The 25917-nt window shown below is 39.5% G+C and overlaps 1 protein-coding gene across 1 annotated transcript in view; it reads left to right on the top strand.

Moving 5' to 3' along the window:
* The window catches only part of LOC121274022 (synaptotagmin-14-like), a 256789-nt gene that overhangs the window by 176500 nt on the left and 54372 nt on the right, over positions 1-25917 (top strand). Inside the window, exons 5-6 of the mRNA XM_041181156.1 lie at positions 12592-12869; positions 21780-22229. Of these exons, the coding sequence (XP_041037090.1) occupies positions 12592-12869; positions 21780-22229 (728 nt within the window). The remainder of the gene's footprint in view (positions 1-12591; positions 12870-21779; positions 22230-25917) is intronic.

The raw sequence follows: 25917 nt of genomic DNA, 5'->3' as shown, positions 1-25917 counted from the left end.
GTCCATGTTGCTGTCAATGCTTCCTTCTCAATTGTTTTCTCTGTGTCTCTGAGTGACCTTGAGGCATAGTAAACTAGTTTGTGTTTACCATCTCTCTGTACTTGAAATAATACTGCACCTAGACCTGTAGATGATGCATCTACTACTACTATGATCAATAACTCTGGTTTGTGATATATGCTAAAATCTAAAAGGAAATTAAAAATTTTCCATTTTCTCAAAAGTCTCAAGAGCTGTTTCAAAGACTTATTGATCTCAGCCAAATTTGGTAGCAACAGTATACTTGGTTGACCCATCCCGAGGAATCTCTGAGGTTCAGTAATGTTCCTGGGTTGTGGGAACACTCTGATCACTTTTGTTATTCCAGAGGCTTGTGCAGTGTGACATAGAAATTTAATCATAGGTTTGGTGAATTCACATTTTTCATGCAATGTCAGGCCTGCATCCTGTAAAACTTTCAGGACTGCTCTGCCTCTACAGTCATCCTCTTCTATAGTGGAGCCATGTATAAGTATATCATCCATATGGCACATTACTCCTTCCATGCCTTCAAGGGTTTGAGACATTGTTCTGTGGAAAATTTCAGGTGCAGATGCCATTCTGAATGGTAATCTATTAAAGCAATAATGACTGAACGGTGTTATAGAAATAGTCGGCAATCTGGATTCTTTGCCCAGGGATAACTGTGAAAATCTGCTGTTTGCATCCAATTTGATGAATAGTGTACTCTTGGCTAGTTTGGCAAGACCCTCATTCACTGAGGCCATTGGGTGGATCTTATGTTCCACTAATTTGTTTAGATGAGATAAATCCATGCAAATTCTAATTGAGCCGTTTGGCTTTGGGACTGTGACCATTCCTGAACACCATTTTATTGGCATGGTTACTGGTGAGATAGCCCTTGCTATAGCATGTTCTCAATTTCACGCTTGCTTTCTCCAAGAGTGGGTGAGGGACTTTCCTTATGTGAAGAGGCAAATCGGTTAAGCGTCAGCTCTTAGGGTAACATGGTACTCAGTCTTCAGTCTTCCTAAGCTTGTAAATAATCTTGGAAGTTCATTCCTGAATGTATTGCTGCAATGCTCAACAGCAACTCCATCAACTTTGTAGATTAGCTTCAATTTTAACCACGTCTTCCTGCTTAGTAAAGAAGATTCTTGATTCTTTATTTCATACAGAGATTTAATAATTTCTCTATCTTTGTACTTCAATTTTGCCATATGTTGGCTAGGACTTTGTGTAGTTTCATCTGGACCCTATGGTTGATATATGAAAGCTGTAGTGTAGCCTGTAGTGTAATGTACTTAAGCCATTTTACTTTGTCAGATAAGACAGAAACTCCTGTCCCTGTATCTAATTTAATATCTATCTGCTTCAAGTTTAATACTCAAGTATTTATTTTATTTTTCATTTACTTCCCCTAGGAAAGTTATTTCCTTTTTACGTGGCTCTTCCACTTCTTGTATGTGTTTTGGATTTAATATTTTGTCCTTTTTGCAGGCTACCTGTGTTTTAGATCAGCAGGCAATTTTAAAATGTCCTATTTTTCCACAGTTCTGGTACTCTGCTGCCCTGCTGGGCACTCTTCCTGCTGGTGCAGGCTTTTTACACCACACTCAGGACATTTCAAGGTGGAGGTTGGCTTTTCCCCATTTTTGTAGGCTTCTGCTTTGGTGCACTTTCCCTCTTCTGGCCTATATTCTGAAAGGCCTCACTCATTTGTTTCCATGGGACCTCGCCTTCCCCATGAATAAACTCTTTATTTTGCTTTCTGAGCCCAGTTTGTCTCACGATTTGTCCTGCCTTGATTAGAGTTAAATCTTCTCTCATTTGCAAGAGATCTGACAGTGCTTCATCTAAGACCTCAACTATTATGCAATCTCGAATCAGTTCTTCCATTAATATTCCATATTCACGTATTTATTCCAACCTGTATAGATCATTGATGAATGAATCCATGCTCTCACCTGGTTAAATTTTTCCCTTTCTACAGTAAAATTTTTATGAATGCTGAAATATGAACCAATTGCTAACAGGACTTCTTTGTAAGAAGCTGAAGTCTTATTGACTCTCTGCCTCACTATTACATCATCAGCAATAGCTGCAACTGCATAGAGCAATGTACTGACCCAATCTTTTTGTCATTTTTTGTGCAAACCAGAAGCGGTTCTACACCTGGAAAACCTCTTTCTCCAGTTGTCCAAGTGCTGAGCCTGTTGCAAGCCTTCAGTGCTCTGGAATGCTTCTGGGAGTGATAGCGTAGATTGCATCCTTGTATCTAGCCCCAGAATAGTTGCTGTTTCATTGGTGTTGCTTGTTGATTCTAGTCTGTGCTCACTGCTGTCCGGACTCTGGGCCTGTGTCTCAGCTTGCATCTACTATATCCGCCATGCTCCGACTTTTTGGTGAGTTTTTGAATCTGTTCTATTCATCCTCATTTTAAGGATCTCTTGACTTGACAGGTCTGTAGCTACTTCTTTGAATCTTTTCTGTGTCTTTTACTCGCTGTCCACTGCCGCCATGTTTCATCGTGTGTTCAGGTCTAGATGGGGTTCTTTGTGGCTTATCTATTCTCCCAAAGTAAGCTGCTTGAAACTGTAGTTTGTGTATGTATGTGTGTGTGTATATAAAGTCATTTTTCTCATATTAGCTGACAAATGACCACACTTATTGAATTTAATTTCACAATTTGCTATAGTGAAGATATAAGCTCATGCTTGCTGACTTGTTGGTTTGATGCCATAGCCAGAGAGCAGGTAGGCATCTGCATTGCTACGCATTTTGTGCTCTTCAATCTAGATGAATAAATTTTGAAATGACATTAAAGGGGTATTATTTGAGACCCCACCCGTGATGTGGAGCTTTGCAAGCAGGGAATGCAGTTCATAGTGCTTTACTTTCAGGCATTGATTTTGGAGGCAAAATTGAGTCATGCTGCTCGTATGAGTGGAGCCCATTAACAGCAAATAATTCTGTAAATATGGTGCTTTTCAAAATGTGTGATTGTGGGTGGGCCAGAAACTTGCTACACAAGGAGTTCCAACATCTACAAACTCACTGCCAGAGACAGGAGCGGGATTCTGCAGCAATAACAATGCTGAGTAAAATTGTTGGGAGGCAACCAAGGCCCTAGGAACATACAAATATATATGAGAACATACAAATTAGGAGCAGGATTAGGCCAATTGGCCCCTTGAGCCTACTTCGCCATTCATTAAAATCATGGCTGATCTGATTGTGGCCTCAACTCCACATTCCCACCAATCCCTGATAACCTTTGACTCTCTTGTTAGTCAAAAATCTATTTACCTTTGCATTAAAAATATTCAATGACCCTGCCTCCACTGCTCTCTGGGAAAGACATTTTCACAGACTCATGACCATCTGACAAAATATTTTTCCTCATCTCCATCTTAAATGGGAGACCCCTTGTTTTTAAATTGTGTCCCCTAGTTCTAGTCTCTCCCACAAGGGGAAACGTCCTTTCAGCAGGGACCCTGTCGTGTCCCCTCAGTATCTTATTTGTTTCAATAAGATTACCTCTCATTTTTCTAAACTCCAATAGATTCCAACTTTTCCTCATGAGATAAACCCCCATCACAGGTAGCAGTCTCTGAACTGCTTCTAACGCATTATATTCTTTCTTGAATAAGAAGACCAAAACTGCACACAGTACTCGTGATGTGGTCTCACCAATGATTCGTACAATTGTAGCAAAACATCCCTACTTTTAAATTCCACTCCCATTGCATTAAATGACAACATTCTATTTGCCTTCCTAATCACTTGCTGTACCTACATAATAACTTTTTGTGATTCATGCACCAAGACACCCAGGTCCCTCTGCACCTCAGAGTTCTACAATCTCTCGCTATTTAAATAAATTGCTGCTTTTCTATTCTTTCTGCCAAAGTGGGCATGTTCACATTTTCCCACATTTCCCATCTGCCAAATTTTTGCCCACACACTTAACCTATCAATATCCCTTTGCATCTTCTTATGTCTTCTTCACAATTTGCCTTCCACTGACCTTTGTGTCATCAGCAAATTTAGCAACCATACATTCGGTCCCTTTATCCAAGTTATTGATATAAATTGTAAATAGTTGAGGCCCCAGCACTGATCCCTGTGGCACTCCACTCGTCACATCCTGCCAACCTGAAAATGACCTATTTATACCTACTCTTTGTTTCCTGTTAGCTAAACAATCCTCTATCCATGCTAATATGTTACCCCCTACACCATTATTTTGCATAGTAACCTTTGATGTGGCACCTTATCAGATGCTTTCTGGAAATCTAAGTGAGTTGCAATTCTTTTCTTAATGGGGTCTGGTGTAGCACAAGGAATGTGTGGACCTTTGGTCCCCTGGGTTTGTCTTTCAGCTATGAGGTCAATGCAACACCAATCACCTGCAAGTTTACTTTACTGCTGACAGCCTTTTTTTGGTGCCAGCAGGCATCCTCCAGGCTACTGATATTTACCACCATCACTCCGTAACCCCCCACCATGCCCACACACACCCCCCTAACATTTGCTGCTAGCTACTGCTTTTCACTAAAACCAGTGAACAGTTTACTGATGGCATTCTAGTAGACTCTCACATGGAATTGCTATCTGTTCTTGCCAACTTCCTGTCAGGCAGTAGAATAAGAAACTGTTAAGGACATAAGTGATTTTTCCACTGAAAAATAAATACTAGACTGTTTATATTTTGGAACATTAACCAAAACTATGACATGCGTAAACAGTAATGAATTATTTTGAAATGATCGTGTATTTTGCTCTCTTTTTCTTACTTATACAGACAGCGCCTCTATTTTATAAAAGAACTGTTAATATAAACTTTTCCCAAATAGAGCTTGTGCAATTTCTCCTCTAGCTTTTCTTCAAATAATTTTGAAAAACAACTAAATAAATATTGTTGGAAACTGAAGATAGATGTTACATCAATAGAGGTGGCTAAATGCCATTAGGAAATTGTGCATACTGCACATGGTCAGATAGCAATATCTGTCTTCAGTTAACAGGGTCACAGCTCTGGGCAGAAATATCAAGTTCAAGAAAAGGCTTTTGGAAAAGGTTGACTTCAAGTGGAAAATTTAGTGATAGCATTAAAAACACAAAGGCCATTTTAGTGGGTTAATTTACTCATTTTATAATGAAATACTTAATATTTGATTTTTTTTTAAACCAGAAATTTCAATGACTGTTTCAAAAAAATGGCAGCCAATTTCACTTGAAGTAATTTGGTTAGTTCAGTTTTTTTTTCAAGTATCAGTAAGTTTTCCTGACTGTCCTTCAGGGTGGGAGGGGTAGGGGTGGGTGGTTGGGTGTTGTACGATTGTGTTGCCTCATGAAGAGGTATAGAGGCTTGTATGGTTGAACAATAACTTTATTAATAATACATAACGATAGACATATATACAGCATACAGTCCTTCAACTTCTACCAGACTCACTCGCATACTCTACTACTTCCATGTGACTCTCTACATCATAATGTGGGCGTTACTGTTTCCCCAGTTGCACATTAACCCTTAGGGTCCTGAACACCTTAGCACTACACCTCCCCTCCCAGTCTTTATCCAAATTTATTTATAATAATATTTACATTCTACCCCGAACACCCTAATACTAGGGGGAGTATTCCTTGCCCCAGTTGATAAGTTAGTTGGCAGCTCACTGACTTTAAAATGGACTGCCTCTCAACGACAATATGCTGGGGACAGCCTTAACAAGGTGAGAGTGGGACTTCTACCCCTTAGGCACAGGAAGTCCCACCCTCAAGAACTGCCAGCCAATTAGATTGGCTGGAAGCTGAGTAGTCCCAGCAGTGCCAGAACACAGTAGTGGCCACTGCTGGGCCTGCAAGGAGTCCAGAGAAGGAAGAACATATGGGGTCTTTGGCTCGGCAAGTGGGGGTGGGGGTGGGTCCCGCTCGCCGAGGTATAAAATGACACCCAGTGACATCGGGTGTCCGTCCCTACATCACCATGTGTCGTTTAGATTTGCCCGCCAAACTGTCAAATGCCTATTAAGACCATTTAACAAGCCAGTAAAGCAATTAGCTGAGCTGCCCATCCACCCTTAAGGTTGGTGGGCAGGCGAAGAGCCCAGGCGGTCTTTGAATTTTTCATGGAAGCTTATCCACAGGAAGGATGAGGTTTCATGAACGTTTTTAAACTGTTTGAAAATTTTTTAATAAAAATAATGGACGTGTCCCAGCTCATGTGACCGTTTCACATGAGGGAACATGTCCTTAAAATTTTTTTTTGGCGTTATTCAATGTTTTATATGTGAGGTAGTCTCCCTGAGGCACAGACTCGGGCAACCCCCCCGCTCGCACAGGGAGTGCTCAGCACTTATGGGTGCGTGTCACGCTGGGTGGGCCTTAATTGGCCCACCCACATAATATGGCAGCGCCCAGCTGATCAGGACCACCGTTTGGCTGGGTGCCCACCCCCGCACAAACCCCCATGATGGGAAGAAAATTCTCCCCATGGATACCGAACTTAGAAGTCCAGGAATTTTGTTTAGGGAGGGATTGGGGACCTTAGTGAAGGGAGGGAGATGGATGGGTCTGTTGGGTTTTGAGGGCAGAGGAGGGAAGCACAAAGTGCGGACCCACCCGAAAGGAGGTACCACCCCCTTCCTTCCTGCCTTTCGCCCTGATTTGGTGAAGTTGTGGACTGGCCACCTTCCTTCTGCCTTCCCCTGACCAATGTATTATGGTAGTGGAGGTGAAATGATGTCCTTAAGTAGCCTTTAATCGTCAACTTAAGAGCCTTAATAGGCCTGAAGATGGGCGGGCTGCCTGATGCCTTACCCATCCACCGTAATATGGGGGCCATATTGGTGGGAGAGAAGGCAGTGGGCTGGCCACGTACTTTATTTTATGTGTCCCCCTGCCTTTAAATATGCCATGGGGGGCAGTAAAATTCACTCCTATAAGTCCTTAGTTGTGTCTCACCAGGAGATATCTAGCCTCTTACCCTACTTTTGGATTGTACATTTCCTCTTTTTAGTTCTAAGTTGCTGCAGTTATACTTTGAGTCAGTCAATAAATGTGATTTTCCTTTGTAATAGTTGACATTATTTCCATTACTGTATAAATGTTGGCAAAGGGCTTTCCTATTATGTGGCAACATAAAAAGTGTTAGTTGAAAATTGTGGAAATAAAGGCAATGCATTTATGAATTGCTTACCACACTCACTACTTTCAATATATGACTAGCAGATCTGCAGTGGTTGCTTTGCTGTCCTTCTGGTCATTTTAATTGTCTCCCATTGGTAGCTTTCATTGTGCCACATGCATGATTTTAAAACTAAGTTTAAAAAAAACCTAAAAGAATGCTTAAAAGCTGTGAGCTAAAAAAGGTATTTAGTTTATTAAGGAATTAATATTAAAGAGTTAATATTTGTATATTATAATTAGATTAAGTGGTTATAAAGGATTCTTCTTATGAGAAATTGGTGCTGGTTTAGCCAGTATTTGGACAGGAATGCAGAGAAGAGTTCCAAATGGCAAGGAAGGTCAAATGGAATTTTATTATCCTTTCATGTGATGTGGGCCAGCATTTGTTGTCCATCCCTAATTGCCCTTGAGAACGTGGTGCGGAGCTACTTCTTGAATTGCTGCAGTCCATGTGGTGTAACTACACCCACAGTGCTGTTAGGGAGGGAGTTCCAGGATTTTGACCCATCAACGATGAAGAAAAGGTGATATAGTTCCTAATTAGGATGATGTTTGGCTTGCAATGGAATTTGCATGTGGTAGCGTCACCATGCATCTGATGCCCTTGTCCTTCTAGGTGGTAGAGATGATAGGTTCGAAAGATGTTGTTGAAGGAGCCTTGGTGAGATGCGGCACTGCATCTGTATATGGCATTTCTGTGCATTGGTGATGGAGAGAATGAATGTTTAAGGTGGTGGATGGGGTGCCAATCAATATGAGAGGATGGAAGGTCAGGGATTGTGATGCAAGGGAGTGTAGGGCCTGAGGTAGTAGGTTTGAGGTCCAACAATTTCTAATAGCTATATGAAACAGGGATTTGGGGAATCAGGAGAAAGTTTCAACACTAGTTTCCAGCTGGAATTGGGTTGGGCAGATGGGCCCACGGGTTAGGTATAAGGCCAGTCAGTAGAGCTGAAGAAAGGAAATAGGACTGGTGAAGAGTAGATGAACTCTGACTAGAGGACCAAATTGAAATCATGCAGCCAGAAATGGTTCAGCTTCCCAAGGATCAGGTTTTAAAAAAAATGGGAAGCTGGGTGAAAGAGCATAACAATATGTGGAAGGCCTGAACTTACAATATGGCACACAAATGCTAATATGGGTTTTTCCCACTGTAATTGGTAAGAAAGTATTCAAAAATCATGACACAGAAATCAGAATAATGCTTATATAGTTAGCAATATAAACACAATCACAGAGCTCTATGGGACAGGAGAAGGATATTCAGCTCTTTATGTCTGTACTGGCAGGGAAAGAGCTTTCTAGCCGAAAACCATTTTCCAGCTCTTGGTCCAGAGCCTTGCAGGTTATGGCACTTTAAGCGTATGTCTAAGTAGTTATTAAGTACAATGAGGATTTTCTGTGCTTTCCACCTCTTCAGGCAATAAATTCCAGACCCCCATCACCCTCTGGGTGAAAAGATTTCTCCTCAGCTCCCTCTAACCCTTCTACCAATTAGTTGAAATCTATGCACCCCAGTATTGACCATGCTGATAATGGGAATAGATCGTTCCTATCTACTCTATCCGGGCCCCTCGTAATTTTATAAACCTCAATGAAATCTCCTCTTGGCCTCCTCTGTTGCAAAGAAAACAGTGCCAGACTATCCAATTTTTTCTCATAGCTAAAGTTTTCCAGTCCTCTTAAATCCCTGTACCCTCTCTAGTGTCTTAAAGTCATAGAGGTCTACAGCACAGAAAAAGGCCCTTCAGCACATCGAGTTTGCGACGGTCAAACAAGTACCTAACTATTTTAATCCCATTTTCCAGCACTAGGCTCATAGCCTTGTATGCCATGGCATTGCAAGTGCACATCCAAATACTTCTTAAATGTTATGAGGGTATCTGCCTCTACCACCTTTTCAGGCGATGAGTTCCAGATTCTCACCACTCTCTGGGTGAAAAAATTATTTCTTACATCCCCTCTAAACCTCCTGCTCCTTACCTTAAATCTATGCTCCCTGGTTATTGATCCCTCCACCAAGAGGAAAAGTTCCTTCCTGTCTACCCTATCTATGTCCCTCATAATTGTATGCACCTCAATCATATCCCCCCCTCAATCTCCTCTGCTCCAGGGAAAATAACCCCAGTCTATCCAATCTCTCCTCATAATTAAAGCTCTCCAGCCCAGGCAACATCCTGGTAAATCTCCTCTGCGCTCTCTCCAGTGCAATCACATCCTTCCTATAACGTGGATTCCAGAACTGCAAGCAATACTCTAGCTATGGCCTAACCAGCATTTTATATAGTTCCAGTGCAATCATACCTTTCCTCTAATGTACTGGACTAATGGTTTGTGGCAAGAATGTATCATTACTATCTATGAGAAAGGAAAAAATAATTTAAAATTTATTTTATTTTCCTTTTACAAAAACATTCAGTGAGATACAGTGATAAAGTGCTATAAAATGCTAATGCAGTTACTCACTGTAATCATTTTGAATTTCATCATTCACTCTGCTTGCTTCTTGTTTCCACTGCTGTGTGACTGTGACTAAACTAAGTTTTCTTATTTAATTGGTAAAAATGTGAAGCAGAACATTTTAAACATTATTGACAACAAAAAAAAATTGGCATTCAGCAATAATGAACAACAAGGCATGGGCAAATCTGTTTCTTCCAATTTTTTTGTCTTATTCTGCTTCTTAAGAGTCTTGTTTCAGAGCACCATGGATGCTGGCAGTATTCCAACACCTAGCCGACTGGCTATTCGTCATCTGTGAGCCTAAATGCTGAGTTAATATCAAAAGAGCTTTTGATAAATCTCCATACAAAAGGCTATTCATTAAAAATCATAGCTACAGGGATTTAGGGCAAACCCTTGGAATGGATGAGAAACTGACTGCAGGGTAGGAAATGATTAGTTGTTATTTCAGAGTGCAGTGAAATACTAAGTGAGGTGCCTCGGAGCTCGACATTTTGGACTGCTGCTGTTTCTAATTTACATGAATGACATGGATTCAGATACACAATGCAAAGATGCCACGTTTGCAGGTGAAACCAAACTAAGAAGTCAGTGGAATTAGAGGTAGCAGCTCAAATATTATGGAATTAATTAGACAAATTGGGCAAGGTTTTGGGTCCTGGTAAGTTTGGGAACGTTGGTAGTCAGAACCCGAAAATACTGGTGCTGGCTGGTGTGCTGGTTTCCTGATGAGGTGGACAGCCTTTTTAATGATTGTTAAAGGAGGCTGACTGGGATTTTTGAGTTGGCCTCCAGTTTCCTAATGTGAAAGGTGGCAGTTCAACTGCTAGGTGCCAATGTTTCTGGCAGGCCTACAGGTCCTGCATGTGGGTGCAGCCAAAAGCCACCCTGTACAGAGATTTCCCCCCAAAACTGGTGGCCTGGCTGTTTTTTCTACTTTTTATTTAGCTCTGATTGGCCTTTCAGCTTTAAGGGCCCATCTACTGCCCTGAATTAGACAGCGAACCTCTGTAGTCCCAGTCAAAATTCCAAGGAGTAACTGCCTTCCCCCTGGGGGTAGATTTGGGACCCAGAAAAAGTTGTAGCTCCTGTTTCCTGCCCCCAAAGTGAAATGTTATCTGCCGTTTTCTGATTATTTATTATAAGTGTAAGATGCTCCACATCGGGAGGAAAACTACATGATACATGTACTTCATGAATAGTGTTGAAATAGCTTTGGATGAAGCTGAAAGAGATTTAGGTCTTTAGTGGATTTGGTGCTGAACCTAGATAGCAATCAACAAAACCAAGAGGATGTTGAATTTCATAGTCAGAATAGCAGAATATGTGTCAAAGCTGGTAATGATAAAACTTTATAGTACCCTGATTGGGCTGCACTTCAAATACTGCATCCAGTTCTCATTGCCAAGAAATGAGGGAGACATTCAAGCACTGGAGGTGGTATAAGAAAAACCATCAGGCTGATCCCCAGTGTTAGTGTCTGAGTTTTGAAGAAAGACTAAAAACTTGGGCATTTCAGCCTCAAAAGAAGGCATTTAAATTGTAATATTATAGAGCTTATATAAAACTGTTAAAGGTATAGACAGGGTTAACTTGTAGTATTACTTTACATTAAACTTCAGGAATAGAAGAAAGGTATTTTTACCAGTAAAAGATAATTGTCGGGATAAATACCAGGAAATTTTTGTTCAAAGAGCAATTCACAGGCGGAATAAACTTCCACGCACAGTGGAGGCTAAAGCTCTGGAATAATTTAAGAAACAATTAGATGTTAGATTAGATCTTTCAGAATGGATGAATGAAGATGATTCTGCTAAGGACCATCCTCATCCATAACTATCTTGTCTGCTTGTATCCAATGACTTTTCAGCTGCAAAGCTGAGTTTAAATCTGTCCTCTCCCAACAATGATGCATTACCAGCCAGGGTCATTGAATATGTCAGGGGTTCTCCATAACAGTGATCAAATCTAATGGCAAAATAATTGCTAACATGGTAAAAGCTTGAGTTTACACATGCTTTATTATGTATCATTGCCAAAATATGGAACAACTGCTAGACATTAATAAAAATGGATTAAAAATTACTTAGAATACAAAAAAGAGTAGCAAGGCTAAATGCTCTGGAAAGTTTAGAAAATATGGTGTGCATTTTAACATAGATGAACAGGTAGGTTTAGGTGTGGGTGGGGATTAAGCTGAGGAAGATTAAGAGTCCCACCATTTTCCAGGTCTTCTGGGATGAGACAAGGGACGGGTGCCAACCAGCTCCCAGGAGGATGCCTTGCATTTTAAATATGTTAATGGAGCTGACAGCCTCAGATTTAAGCTGCTGTGCGGGTTTACCCCTGGGCAACCAGATTTCACAGGCCTCAGGAAACTTTGCAGCTGAAGCAAGGAGAGGACAGCCTCAGGGAAAAGGTGAGTGTCTTCACAGCACTGCAGGTGGGCTAGGAGGAATGGAGTGCTCTCCCCTGGCCCTCCAAGTTCCTGCCCATCAGACACTCCATCCATACAAAGGCCTCTAGGGTCAGGAATTGGATATTGGAATCCCCAATTCCCTCTGTGGTCGTGTATTGGACTGTATTACGGTGGCTTGCCCTGTGTGCTCTCCATCTGGTTCGAAGTCAAGCAGACTCATTTCCAGACAGGAAACCTGTCAGGATCAGAAGATTCATGCTTTAGAGTTAAAACTCCACAGAATGGATGGAGACCTGAATGCCTGGGTTTCCTAACTAAAACTCTGCCTCCAACCCTCCCCCACCTTCTACGTAACCTGAATCTGTTAATATCCACTTACATTTTCTGTACAATAAAATGTGTGCCAACTAATCATTTGGTTAGTAACACACCATTCTATCAGCATTTAAAAAAATATATAACCTGTAAAAATATTTTATTATTATTAATCTATAATGTTATATTCTAACTAGAACACTGTATTCAGAGGATGAGGAGGACACCTCCACTTGATGAACTTCAACCTCCCCCCTATCAGGATGATAATGGATCACCACATCTTTCCTACACACCATCAGAACTGGATGACAAGTGTGAACTGTCTCATTCCAGTGCAGATTGCAACAGTCCACGTTGTTCATACAGTAAGTGCCCTAGCGAGGGAAGTGTAGGCCATGAGACAGAAAGCTACCATCACAAAGGATACGAGGAAGATGTTCCAAGCGACAGCACTGCCATCCTGAGTCCAGAGGTAATAGAAATGGAAGTATTCTCCTGGTTTATTGAGTTATGTTTCATATCAAATAACCATAATACAGGAATTGCAATGATTTGCAAACAAATTGAAATACCTCATTGTACTGTTTTCTGCACATGTTTATCCTTCCTCGAGTTAAAAAGATTTTTTACCTTCATACTGTTCTGTAGACCATGTATTTATATACTTCATTTCCTCATGCATTTTCAATTATTAAAAAGATAGACCCTCATCCAGCAACAAAACTGAATTCCCTTCTCTCCCTGATTTCAACATTTAACCAAGGGTCCAGTAGAAATGTTTCAAAATTATCTTTAGATTAAATAGTGAAAGAATGGACAGAAATTTTCTCAAAACTGCTTCTGCTTTGCCACCATCACTTCACCATAAGTGCAGTTTTCTGCTGCATTTCCAGCAAATTTACAGCAGTGGAGTTGGAGCATTTTTGAGGAGATTCCTAACCAATATTTTCTATGATTGGTGAATCAGTATGAAGGGGACATAAGATTAGTACTAAAGTACATTAGTACTAAAATCATTGAAGAAGAGTTTAAAGGAATTGTTTTCCAATGAGAATCTGCAAGTGGCTATTGAAGCTGATTCGGTAACCCCATTTAAAAGAGAATTATATAAACAGGTAGGTAAAGAATTGCTCGGCTTGTTATCTTTAAGGATATTGTCAATGAATTAAAAAAGATTATGTTTTTAGTGTCACTACAAATAGAAATCAAAACAATTCTTGATCCTTGGGGACGAAAACTATTAAGAGATATGTGTCAGAGAGGGTAGTAAGATTGGGTTAGTTAGCTCTGATTTAAAGATAGTACCATTCATTGGCCTGATGGGCCAAATGGTTTCCATTTGTGCAGAGATTATAAACCAGTGTTACAGGTATGGCTTCGGCCACACTATTTTAGCCACATTCATTTAATTTTAGTAGAAATTGTCTTACAAATAATATAGGTAAATGTACTTGTATATTTACTCAATAAACATCTATTACTAACCATACAGTGAAAAACTCAGCAGTCTTCCTCTTTCGCCAAAGTAGGGATGATTTTATCAGATACACCACATTTTAGTGCAAATTCTAGATTTTTCTCTGCTAGCTGCAATCAAGGCTTTAACATCATTAGCATTATTGCTGAGAATATTGACTTGTACAATGAGATGTGGCAAACCTACCCCTGCTCTCCATCCAGAACATAATTGGATTATTGCTTATCCTTTGCCATTATGTGCCTTGTTGGAGTTGCTATTTGTTCGGCTTGCTTCCTTCTGCTGGTTTGGAACGGTTATTCTGATTAGTCAAGCTAACCACCATCGTTACTCATTTCTCCATACAATGTTGCTGATGTTTCCATAATGCTGAAGTCCGACATTTTCATCTGTGATATGCACTATTGTAATAGTCAATTGGCAGTAATCAAAGAAGTAAAGATCACATAATGAAAAATAATTCGCATAATCTGCTTTTCATCTTACCGTTTTACCAACACGCACAAAAAACAGTTAAAGTATATGTGCATCACATGCCCAACAGCAGTGTCTACGAGCCATTTTTTATTTACTAATCAAAAATGTAATTAACCACATCTGGATTCCCAATTAGCCAAAAGAGGCTTATGGCTAATGTGTTGGGCAACACTGTTCTACAACAGACATCAACCTAGACAACTAGCAGAGCATCAGCTTAACATTACGATATTAGTGGATGGTATGCATATAACATTTATGTCTACATAATTAACTATAACATATACAAACTACGTATATTTCAAAGAGGAAAAAAGAGTTGGCATTGAGACAAGATTATTATATTCACCTTTGATTTTATGAAATACTCAAACAAGATGTAAGCAGTGTTTTAATAGGATGGAAAAACAGCACTTGTGTAGGATCACTGTGAGGGATGAATGTGACTTTGTAACAAGATGTGGGTGAGTGTCAGTGGTGGCTGATCAGGTGGGGATGTGAGGAGGTGCCCCAAGACAGAGGGACGAGTATATCTGCAAGGTTTGTTGATCTAAAGAGTGATGTGCAGGAGAAGGCTGGGGAAGGCAAAATAAAGGGACTTGTACCAATGTTCCCGCTAAATTTTTTGTTTATTTAAGCACGAGACCTTTAAATATTTTTGAACGCCTGTGCACACGTTGTAATTTAAAGGAGCCAACTTGTGCTCGGGAATTGACACTATAATCATTTGAATCAGCAAGGATAAAAGAGGATTCTATATTGCACAGTTATGAGATTATATTGCTAATGAACATAAAGATATCACATCAAACCTCAAGAATAAATAACCTGTAACCCCATAAAAATGCCAAGTAACAAAGCCATTGATGTGGTGACCTGGTGTCAAGGCACTTTGGTGTAGTTGTGCACAGTACAAAAAGATGACCCATACCTGTGCAGGAATTTCCAGATTGCTGCATGGCTGCACAGTTTAGAGGAAACATTGGTTTGTATTTGGACCGACCATACCACTGACCATATCTGCCTTGATAAGGTCATTAAATCATTTGCTCCCATATCCAGGAGCACCTCTGTTCAGAATGCAAGCATGACACTGAGCTACCAATCGCTTGTCATTTGAATTCTCCACTCCGGTCCCACTTTGACCTTGGCTTTCTACACTGCTCTAATTAAGCTGAACAAAAGCTAAATGAAGGACACCTCATCTTTCAAAAGCACTTTATAACCTTCTGGACTCAACATTGAATTCAGATCGTAGCTACTGCTCCCAATTTTAGGACAATAGTTGCTGATAATAATTCTCTAGACCATTTTTTTTGTTTCTTTACTAGTTGCAATAACTTCTGTTTTTGACTTGCACCATCTTCCGTTTTGTCATGTAATCTCTTCTGCCTTCCACCCTACCATAGATCTTTCATTTTGTTCTTTCCTCCCCATGTCCTTTCCCTGTCTCTGTACTTGATTAAAACCTGTTACATCTCCAACATTTTCCAGTTCTAATGAAAGGTCATCAACTTAAAACATTCACCTCTGTTTCACCACAGATGTTGCTTGACCTGCTGAATATTTTCGGCATTTCCTGTTTTAAATAATTCAGCACATGAGACTATTGTTGTTTTACTCCCTTCCCAGCCCATGATGGAAAGATAGTTGACTTTGCCTCAGTCCTTAATCAAAGTCACATTTTGCAGGCCAGTGAAGAGTGAGTAAGAGAGATGAGTTGATTCCTCTTTCAATTTTTTTCCCTCCGTCTTTTTTTTTGAGATGCCTCATCTCTGCTCAGTGGCTGTTTAAATGACCTAAATAGATGAGAACGTGACCTGTGGGGAATCATGAGTACAAACCTAAATTTCATCATCTTTTTGTACTGTGCACAACTACACCAAAGTGCCATGACATCAGGTCGCCACATCAATTGCATTGTTACTTGGCATTTTTGTGGGATAACATTGCCTTGTTGCAGGTTATTTATTCTTGAGGTTTGATGTGATATCTTTATCTTCATTAACAATGTAATCTTACAACTGTGCCATATAGAATTCTCTATTAACCTTGCTGATTCAAATGATTATAATGTCACTAGTTTATAATGTGGATAAAATATTTCCAATGTAACCTGGTGAAACAAAGTTCTTTGCAAATTGAATTGCAGAAAACAATTACTGTTTTAAATTTAGCAGCTTTGGATCTATCTATTTCTGATACTGAACTGGATACAAGGGCTTTTACCAATGCTGTGGTACAACCGTATAATATTCACATTAAGCTCCAGGGTTACACCATTGTCTGATATTCTTATAAAGACATGATTTATTGATTCATCTTGGAGCAGGAATGTGATTGTGAACATAGTTGCTCCCTTGTATATCACTGTGCACAGTGATAAGGAAGAAGACAGACATAACAGCAGTGTTTTGCTGAAGCATCGACACATCAGTTAATATCTGTCATACTCCCAGGGAGGATTTATATATAGCTGTAAATTGTAGCAGGTTACGAAGTTAACATAACCATCAGTGAATAAAACCTCAGTAAGTAGGACTACATTGTGCTGACTTACGGAAATAATGGACAACATCAAATTCACTGTTTTTGGCTAAATATATTTACCTATTCAGGTTATATTTTAAATACAAAATTAACTATGGGTAGATTACTTTTGGTCAATTATCTGATGTTATTGGAGGACCTTCTTTGTTATGAACCTTCAACATTTTGCAGTTTATGCAGGACAAATTATATTTTATTCCTCTTCCAGAATGACAGTAACCAGACAATAAGCTTAGCAATCCAAGAAAAGTCTAGGTTATTTTACCCAACAAACCTGTAGAACTTGACTTGGAATAATCTTCGATTAAAATCTTATTAGTGTCTCATTCAGCAATAATGTAGGAGTACTGACTAATCCTGCATATCTAATGTTTACTCTTATAATAGAGAATAAAAATAGAAAGTTTGGCAAAGAGAAGTTGATTAAATAGTTTTTTTTGACCAAAGTAAAATTTACTGAAAGCTTTTGAGGTTTTAGTATTATGGGTGGTGTTGGGATCAGGACTTCACCCTTTCACATCTGGGACTTTGATTCTAATCCAAACTATAGAGATGAAACAAAAACGTCCTTCCTGCTGACTGTTAGACAGTCTAAATGAATTGGATTTTGACGGATTCAGTCCTGTTCCCAATTATATTATGTGGGAGTATTAGAGACTGCAGGTCAATGAATTGAGACATGTTATTGTGATTATGTAATGGGGCATCTGTGTTGCACCTAACCTCCGCATCAAGTTTAAGACTTCTTAATATTTTCAAACTGATGCAATGTTATTGTTTTTGATTTATCAAACACCATTATCCTTTTTCTGGATGGGCCCATAAGCACCTACAAATTATTTTTCTTAAAACTTGGAAAAAGACTTTGTTCACTTTGGAATATTTCATTTTAGTTTCATAATTTTAATGATTAATATACAGTACCAGATGGGGATTAGAAGAGAGAATTACTTGCGTAGATATTGTACTGTCCCTAATTATGGATGTACATTTATAATTGTGTGAAATATTCAATATAACAGTTATATCTGTATCCATAAGAGTATTTAAGAAGCACCTGTGTACATCAGGAGCACACCATTCACCTTTTCAGTGCTGAAGATGTATCCTAAATTTGTGCTTCCTCGTTTGTGTTTTATCAGTCAGTGCAAACAATGTACTTTATAATCTTTCGTAATTTTGATAGCTTTTATCAAGATATCTGATCAAGATCCTGAAGGGTCTTGACAGGGTGGATGTGGAAAGAACGTTTCCTCTTGTGAGAGAATCTAGAACTAAGGGGTCACTATTTTAAAATAAGGGGTCACTCATTTAAGACAGAGATGAGGAGAATTTTTTTTTGAGGGTCTTAGATTCTTGATAAGCAAGGGGGTGAAAGGAGTTATTGGGGGTAAATGGGAATGTGGAGTTGACGTTACAGCCAGATCAGCCATGATCTTATTGAGTGGCAAAGCAGGCTCGAGGGCCGAGTGGCCTACTCCTCCTAAGTCATACGTTCATATGTGCGTATATCTCTTAACCATTTTCGTCGTAGAGAAAAAAAAGCCCCAATTTCTCAAGTTTCTCTTCATTCCTAGTAACATCATGATGAATATCTGCTGTAACATTTCCATTGTTTTTACTGTATATATTTGTTATAATAAGGTGCTCAGAACGGCAGACAATATTCCTACTGTGACCTAAATAATTCCACAAAAAATAACAAATCAAGCAATAATAATGTAATTTTGTAATATTAGATAAATAATATGGAGTTTTATTCAATTGCCTTGAGGGAGGCCAGAGAAGCAATTGGCAAATTCCACATGATTAGTGGAAGGAATGGATTTCATTAGTCAAACGGCCTTTTTGTATTCCATATAATTTTATGGACTTCCATGCATTCACTGGTTTATTTGGCATATTTGATTATCCTTTTCTCTTTCTACCTTTATAACTTAAAATCCCAATCCCAACAATACATAAACAAAGATTTTTTTTTGAAACAATTAATTGATAAACCATTAAGAACTTTTGTTGCATTGACATATTCATTATTCTGTGGGAGAAAAATTGCTAAATTCTTATTTTGCTTGAGATTTACTAATATTATTTCTTACATCCTCCAGTTCACCATTCAAGGTTTAAGTTAAAAGCTTGCATACAGTTCACATTATTGATGCTGTTTCACATTTTGGAGACCTGAATAATGTTATCTAAATCCATGTTCTAACAGATAAGTCCAGTTCTTTGGGCCTCATTTCATAACTTAGAACTCTGAGTCCCAGAATCATCTTCTTTGCTTTTCTCTGAAGCATCCCTAATATAACAATATCCCTGAGAAGAAAATAAATCGTATTTATAAAATGCGTTATCACAGACTTGGGGTGTTTCAAAGTGCTTCACAACCCATGACTAATTTTTTGAATGGCATCCAATGTTTCAGATTTGGCTTTCACTTACCACCCTTTTATAAAAGGCATATTTGGTTTGAATTGATCAAGTGCCCTTGGAATTATTTGTTTTTAAATAACCTTGAATACAACATTACATTCATTACAGATTATATTTCATATTGTATTTCTTTTCAACCTTTGCTAAGTATTAATACTTCAACATTTGACGCTTTACTACCCCACCCACAGCCTTCCCAATGAACACCAAATACCAAAATGACCTAATTTCTGTTTCTGATTTGTTTGCACATTGTTTCTAATGGACTGATTTTGTAAGTGTCCTCTCCCCTTCCATCGCCTCCCTCTTTGTTATGTCATCAATGTCACTGTGTGGCATTCACATTCAGAGTGAAGTCTTGTTGTGGTGTCAGGGTCTCGTCTGCATGGAGTCCCAATGAGAAACCCATGATGCCTCTTCACAGGATGGCCTGCTGAAACACATACCCATTAGGCAGTGGCGAGGCCACCAATGGGCCTTCCCATGGAATCAAGACCCCGGGGGCAGAAGTCCCACCTAGCGTGCGCTGCTGGCCATTCAGAGGCCTGCAGCTCTTATGCTCAGCAATGCCATTGAGAAGGCCATGGCTGCTGCTAGAAAGACACCATGAGTTCCAGGATTGCAGAGCACCCAGGCTACAGGTAAGTAATGTGGAGGGGGAGGAGTTTCATGGGGCGGGGATGGCAGTGAGAGGGGGTCAAGGGGCTTTGAAGCAAGGTCAGGAGGATGGCTCTCAGCGAGACCCTGCCCTCTCCCATTGTCCAGTCACTCGAGCAGGCATTGATTCCTTTGATTGAAGGACCCTCCCTCCCGAGGTGACAAGCAACCAGCACAGGTTCACCTGTCGTACATGCCACATGATGACAGGCCTACTTGCAGCTCAGTTAATCTCAGCAGCGGCAGGATGAGGCCCTTAGGTAGTCATTAATTGGCCACATTATGACCTCACTTGGCGGCAGGGTGAGAAGGTAGACCATTGGTCTTCCCACCCAGAACTTAATTTTGGTGGTTGATTGGCTGCGGAGTTCAAATATGCCACCATGCTGCCTAAGTAAATGCCATTCCCGCCTGCAAGCGCGCCACAAGTGAGAGCAGCAGATTCCATCTATATTCCTTTACTGATATATCCAGTACTAACTCTTATACTTTTCTAAGACCTATGATATGCAGCAGGATGAGAGGCAACACGTACCAGGTTGGACATAGACATGGGGATTGTTGGCAGGAAGAAATTGTAGTGAAATTTTCAAAGTGCATTTAAGAGAAGATCTACAGACTGAAAGGATTCAGTGGTTATGGGTCTGAGGGAAATGAAGAGGCTGAGGGATTAGAGCACGTTGGAGTAAGGGGAGATTGGGACATAGAAGACCTGTGAACATTGAAGAAGGCTGTGTGTAGGAGTAAGATGGTACCTATGCTGCGGGGGTACTAGGAGTGGTGAGGCATGAGGACACTCAGAGATTGGATTGTAGAAGCAATGACTGACAGAGGGGTCTATGTACACTAAGGAGAAAAAATGTTTTTAGGATTATGTAGGATGGAGCATATGAGGGAAAATGGGGGGTGGGGGGGGGGCGAAAGTTCTGATGGCCTTTTAAGGCATTGAACAGCAAAGGAGAATTACTGAATTATTGATGGGGCATGCATCAATGAAGCAAATTGTGGTACCTGTATATGACAGACTTGTTGGGGGGGGAGGTGGGGGTGGCGAGCCTCTGAGCAATACAACACACATTGAAAATTTTCAAAAGAGACAATCCTCATTTAAGAAAAACATGATTTACTCCAACACTGGCTGATAAAATTGATGAACATTTCAAAATTGAACAGAGCTATTATTGCAGCTCTGGACTAAGATTCGGACATTTCCAGGTTAATCTCTCCATTCAGGCTGCACTTCAGCTACAACCATTCCAGGCACTGCTTCTCATGCCTCTCAGAAAGGAGCTTAAAAAAGAGAGAATTAAATGTCCATGGCCAGGACTAATGGAGGAATCCACTTCCAGAGACTTCGATGTTAAAACATGTCAAGGGCTCTGCTCCGTCGTGGCTGCCATCTCAGGGAAAGAGGAGAGAAGGGAAAGAAAACACAGATAAGCAAACAATTGCTCACGTGATGGGCAGTGCAGTGTACAAAGACTTTGGGATGGATAAGTGAATATGCGAACAAGGAAGTCGCGAAAGGCAGAACTTTACTATATTGTTATGATCAATAAGAAGACCCAGTCACACTCACAGGGTTAAAGCTTATGAACATTAACTTTTACTGGAAAGCTGAGCACAGTTCACTAGTTCACCTTCAACAGTTAGTGTACTGACTTGCTGGAAGCACAGAGATTAAGGAGCTGATATTTATTTTGGTGGGAAGGGAGGTTAAATCTGTGCCAAAAAAGAACTTGGCTTTGTGAGGATTGAAGTTATTTGTATTTTTTTTATACTCCATAGGACATGTCAGCTAGAGGATCTTCTGCACAGCTACCAAAAGCTTACGATCCAGAACCTATATCAAAGTATGGCACACTGGATGTCACTTTTGATTTTGACTCGCAAGCACAGAAACTTATGGTAACAGTAACAGCTGTTACAGATATTCCAACACATAACCGAACCGGCAACAGCTCATGGCAAGTACATCTTGTGCTTCTTCCCACAAAGAAACAAAGATCAAAAACAAGTGTCCAGCGAGGGCCTTGCCCTGTCTTCACAGAGGTCTTTAGGTTTAATCGCATTGAGTCTGAGATGATTGGTAATTATGCAGTGCGATTTAGGCTCTACAGTATACGTCGGATGAAAAAAGAAAGGATTGTTGGTGAAAAGGTATTCTATCTCACCAAGCTAAATCTACAAGGCAAGATGTCCGTTCCAATTGTGCTGGAGCCTTGTGGCAGCCTCACTGTAAGTAATTCAAATAAAAATGAAATGGTTGTAGTAATTGTAAATTTGCTGTGTTCTACTACATTATTGGTTAAATGAGCAATGCAATAAGGCTACCAGAGCCACTGGATAATGTTTGAACATGAAAACAATTGTGTGTTACCTTCTTACATGTCAATTAACAAAGGTTATATTTTGATTTGATTTTCTGCAACATATGGCCTTCAAATTGGCCAGTGACAAACTATAGAAAATAATCAGACTAAGTAGGTTTTCATGAATGCTAAAAGATATATTTGTGTGAGCTAAATTATAATATTTCATGACATACATAAATTCATAAACTGCTAAGAAATCCATAAATGATTTGTAAAAGAGACACGAGGAAAAATCTTTTCACGCAGTTACTTGGTTAAGTTCTGGAATGCACTGCCTGAGCGTGTGGTGGAAACAGGTTCAACTGAAGTATTCAAAAGGGAATTAGACTGTTATCTGAAAAGGAAGAATGTGCAGGGTTATGGGGAGAAGGCACTAAGGTAGGATTGCACTAAGTGAATTTCTCATTCAGAGAGCTGGTGCATGCACGATGGGCTGAATGGCCTCCTGCTGCACTGTAACAATTCTGTGACTCTGTGATAACTGTTTTTCTGGAACACACTATTCTCCTCTTAAGGACATACTCCACTTATCCAATCCCATGGAATTCAAGTGAAAGTTTGCAGAAGCCAAAGTTTAGGGATTCCCTAGTGAACTCAGGGTACTGTTGAGATGTAAGCAACTAATTCTGCACAGGACACTTATGAGCTTTGTCTGGCTTGTCAATGAGGATGTATCCTAACCGTTATGCAGTTGATTGGCCAAGTTACCTTAAATAGGAATAATCCTAGCATTGAGTGACAGGTCTACCCTCCCAGATCTCATCAGTGAACCAAGGCTGACTGGTCAAAGAAAAACATGAGTTAAGTAATATTAAGTCACAAAATGTTTATTTTTCCATTATTTAGCAATCTTATGTTATGTATTACATTTTTCCTTCTTTCACTTGCTTCTTATCTCCTGAAGATAGCACCTCATGTTGACGTATAAAATAATCCTCCAGAATTTTGCGATTGTATTGTTCAGCTTACACCTTATGATCAACCAGTTAGTCACTAGGGGGTCCATTTGTCATCTTCAGATAGTGCTGGAACAATTGCTGAAGTAAAATAATTTTTCTATATCTTTGGCCCTTTATTAGTGCTTTTATCACAATACATGTAATGGCTATGTCACTGGACTACTGGTCCAGATGACTAGTAATGCAGAGAATATGAGTCCAAATCTCACCATGGCAATTTGAGAATTTGAATTCAGTTTTTGAAAGATCTGAAAATTAAAAAAAAGAACTGATATCATTAAAAGTGACCATGAAGCCACCACGTGTTATTGCAAAAATGCAACTGATTCACTACTGTCTGTATGGAAGGAAACATACCATGCTTACTCAGTCTGCCCAGTTTGTGACTTCAGTGCCACATCAATGTGGTTGACTCTTAACTGCTCCGTGAAGTGGCCTAGCAAGTCACTCAATTGCACCAAACTGCTTGCAGTGATTCAACCACCAGGAAAGCTAAGGTTGGGAAATAAATGCTGGCCTTCCTGGAAACATTCATATTCTGAGAATGAATTAAAGAAGATGAGAAGAGTACGGAATATTCATGCCATTTCAGTTAACAATATGAATACAATCAATGAGAATATCTTGTGTCACATATTGAAATATCATTAAGTTCATAATTTCAGTAGTGGCTTACTGATAGCATAGTTCATTGTCAGAACATTTATGATAAACTCATCTAATGGGATCCTTTATTAAGGGAAATTCAGAGAGCATTATTACCTGTCCCTTAAATTAACTCAAGTTCGTAGCTTAACTTAACTGTGGTACATATCAAAAACCAAACAAGGATGCTATATAGTCCAAGATAGCAGGTCATCTTCAGCCTGTGGTGTGCTCACTATCCATGGCAATATTGTACAACATATAACGTGCTGTCATGATAAACTCTGTGGCTCATGACAATATGCGGGCCTTCCGTCCACAGCAACGTTTTGCAACATCAGATTTTCGCTGCACATATTGCAAAGTTCCTGTTTGATTAGCTCAAGGATTTAAAATATTGCTTTGGCATGCTAATGACAGCTCTGGTTTGCATATATGCTTTGTTGTATCTATACAGGAGTTGTAGCCCACAGCTACTAGAAGAGTTAGACCTGCTTTGCTCTTTCAAAGGGCTATGTTTTGAAATAAAAGCAAAATCCATATTGCATAGGAGTTGTGCAGTGTGGTGCATTTTTGTTTTCCTGTGTTCATGAATAGTCAGCCTTTCCAGTTACATATGCCAAAATGGTAGATAGCAAGCTTGCAGATATCTACGTGTATACATCAATGATGCCTCGTACTTTGGGAAAGCTGGCCATTTCTAGAAATTATCATTGCATTTTCTAATGATGATGACTCTCATTAGGTGTATACATACATGCAAACCAAAAAAAAGCAGAGATTGACTAAAGGCACAACCCAAAAAAGCTGACAATTCACAAAAAACATTGAATATAGTTTATAGCATGCAATTACAGAAGAAAGAATTAGCCAAGCAGTAATTTAACTTTAAAGCTGTAGCCCCTGTTTTACATATAGCCACTCCAAAGAGGAAATCCAATCACAATCCGTAACTAGATCTGTCCCATTTAGTGCAGGAGTTACAGGAAGTAGCAGTGCATGCACATTACAAAAGAGCCACATTGGTTTGTAGGATACCATTTGAAACCCCACTGATCTTCTGAAGCAAACAAGACAATCCAACACTGGGTTGAATCACTGACTATCCATTTAAAACATGGACAGTTGGCAGGTAGCTAATAGAGTAACAGTGATATAGGGAGATAATATTTTCTTTGGCTGCTCCAATTCAAGTTTAAAAGAATAAGTATAGTATGGGAGCAAATAATTTCATACCATCTTTCTATTTTCCAGGCGGGACCAGTACTTATTGTTCTTTACTGTTCCAGTATTCCCAACACACTCATTGATGTGATGTTGCAGCTTGAACAAATTAAAAATAGTGTCACAATAACTAATGAGGTGGATCTACACCCCAGCCTTCTCTCCCCATCACTGTAATTTCCCTCCCTTCCAGCTCTTCTTTCCTTCCCTTCATCATTTATTTCCATCTATCTTCCCATGCTCCTTAATTTTTCTCTCTTATTTTTCACTTCTCATTTTCCCCCCGTTTTTTCCAACTGTTCTTGTTTCTCTCTTGTTAGTCTCCCCCATACATTTTCTCTATTAAGTGGTACAGATCAAGCTTAAGCAGGCCAAAATCAGCATTAATAAGGTGGGTTTTGGTGTTGAAAAAACAATGCCCCATTAACACAAGTTCTAACTAATGTCAATTTAAAATAGCCTAGATATTTTAGAAATGGCATGTGCATGTCTGTAGTCTACACCTCTAGATACAGACGTCAAATTCACATCAAATATATAGAAATTTTAGCTCGTGAAAGTTCTTAAATTTAAAACAAGTCATCAAATTCTATAAAGGCTAACAGTTGTCATACCTGTAAATCATAGCAGAAGAGATAAATGGCTTATATGATTCTAACTTGGTGCCCATCAATTTGTCGTACCTGTTCTGCATTAACAAATACACCTTCCTACACAGATTTT

The sequence above is a fragment of the Carcharodon carcharias genome, chromosome 2, assembly GCF_017639515.1.
Source record: "Carcharodon carcharias isolate sCarCar2 chromosome 2, sCarCar2.pri, whole genome shotgun sequence".
In the NCBI taxonomy this organism is placed as follows: Eukaryota; Metazoa; Chordata; class Chondrichthyes; order Lamniformes; family Lamnidae; genus Carcharodon; species Carcharodon carcharias.
This window is presented reverse-complemented; position numbering and strand designations above follow the sequence as displayed.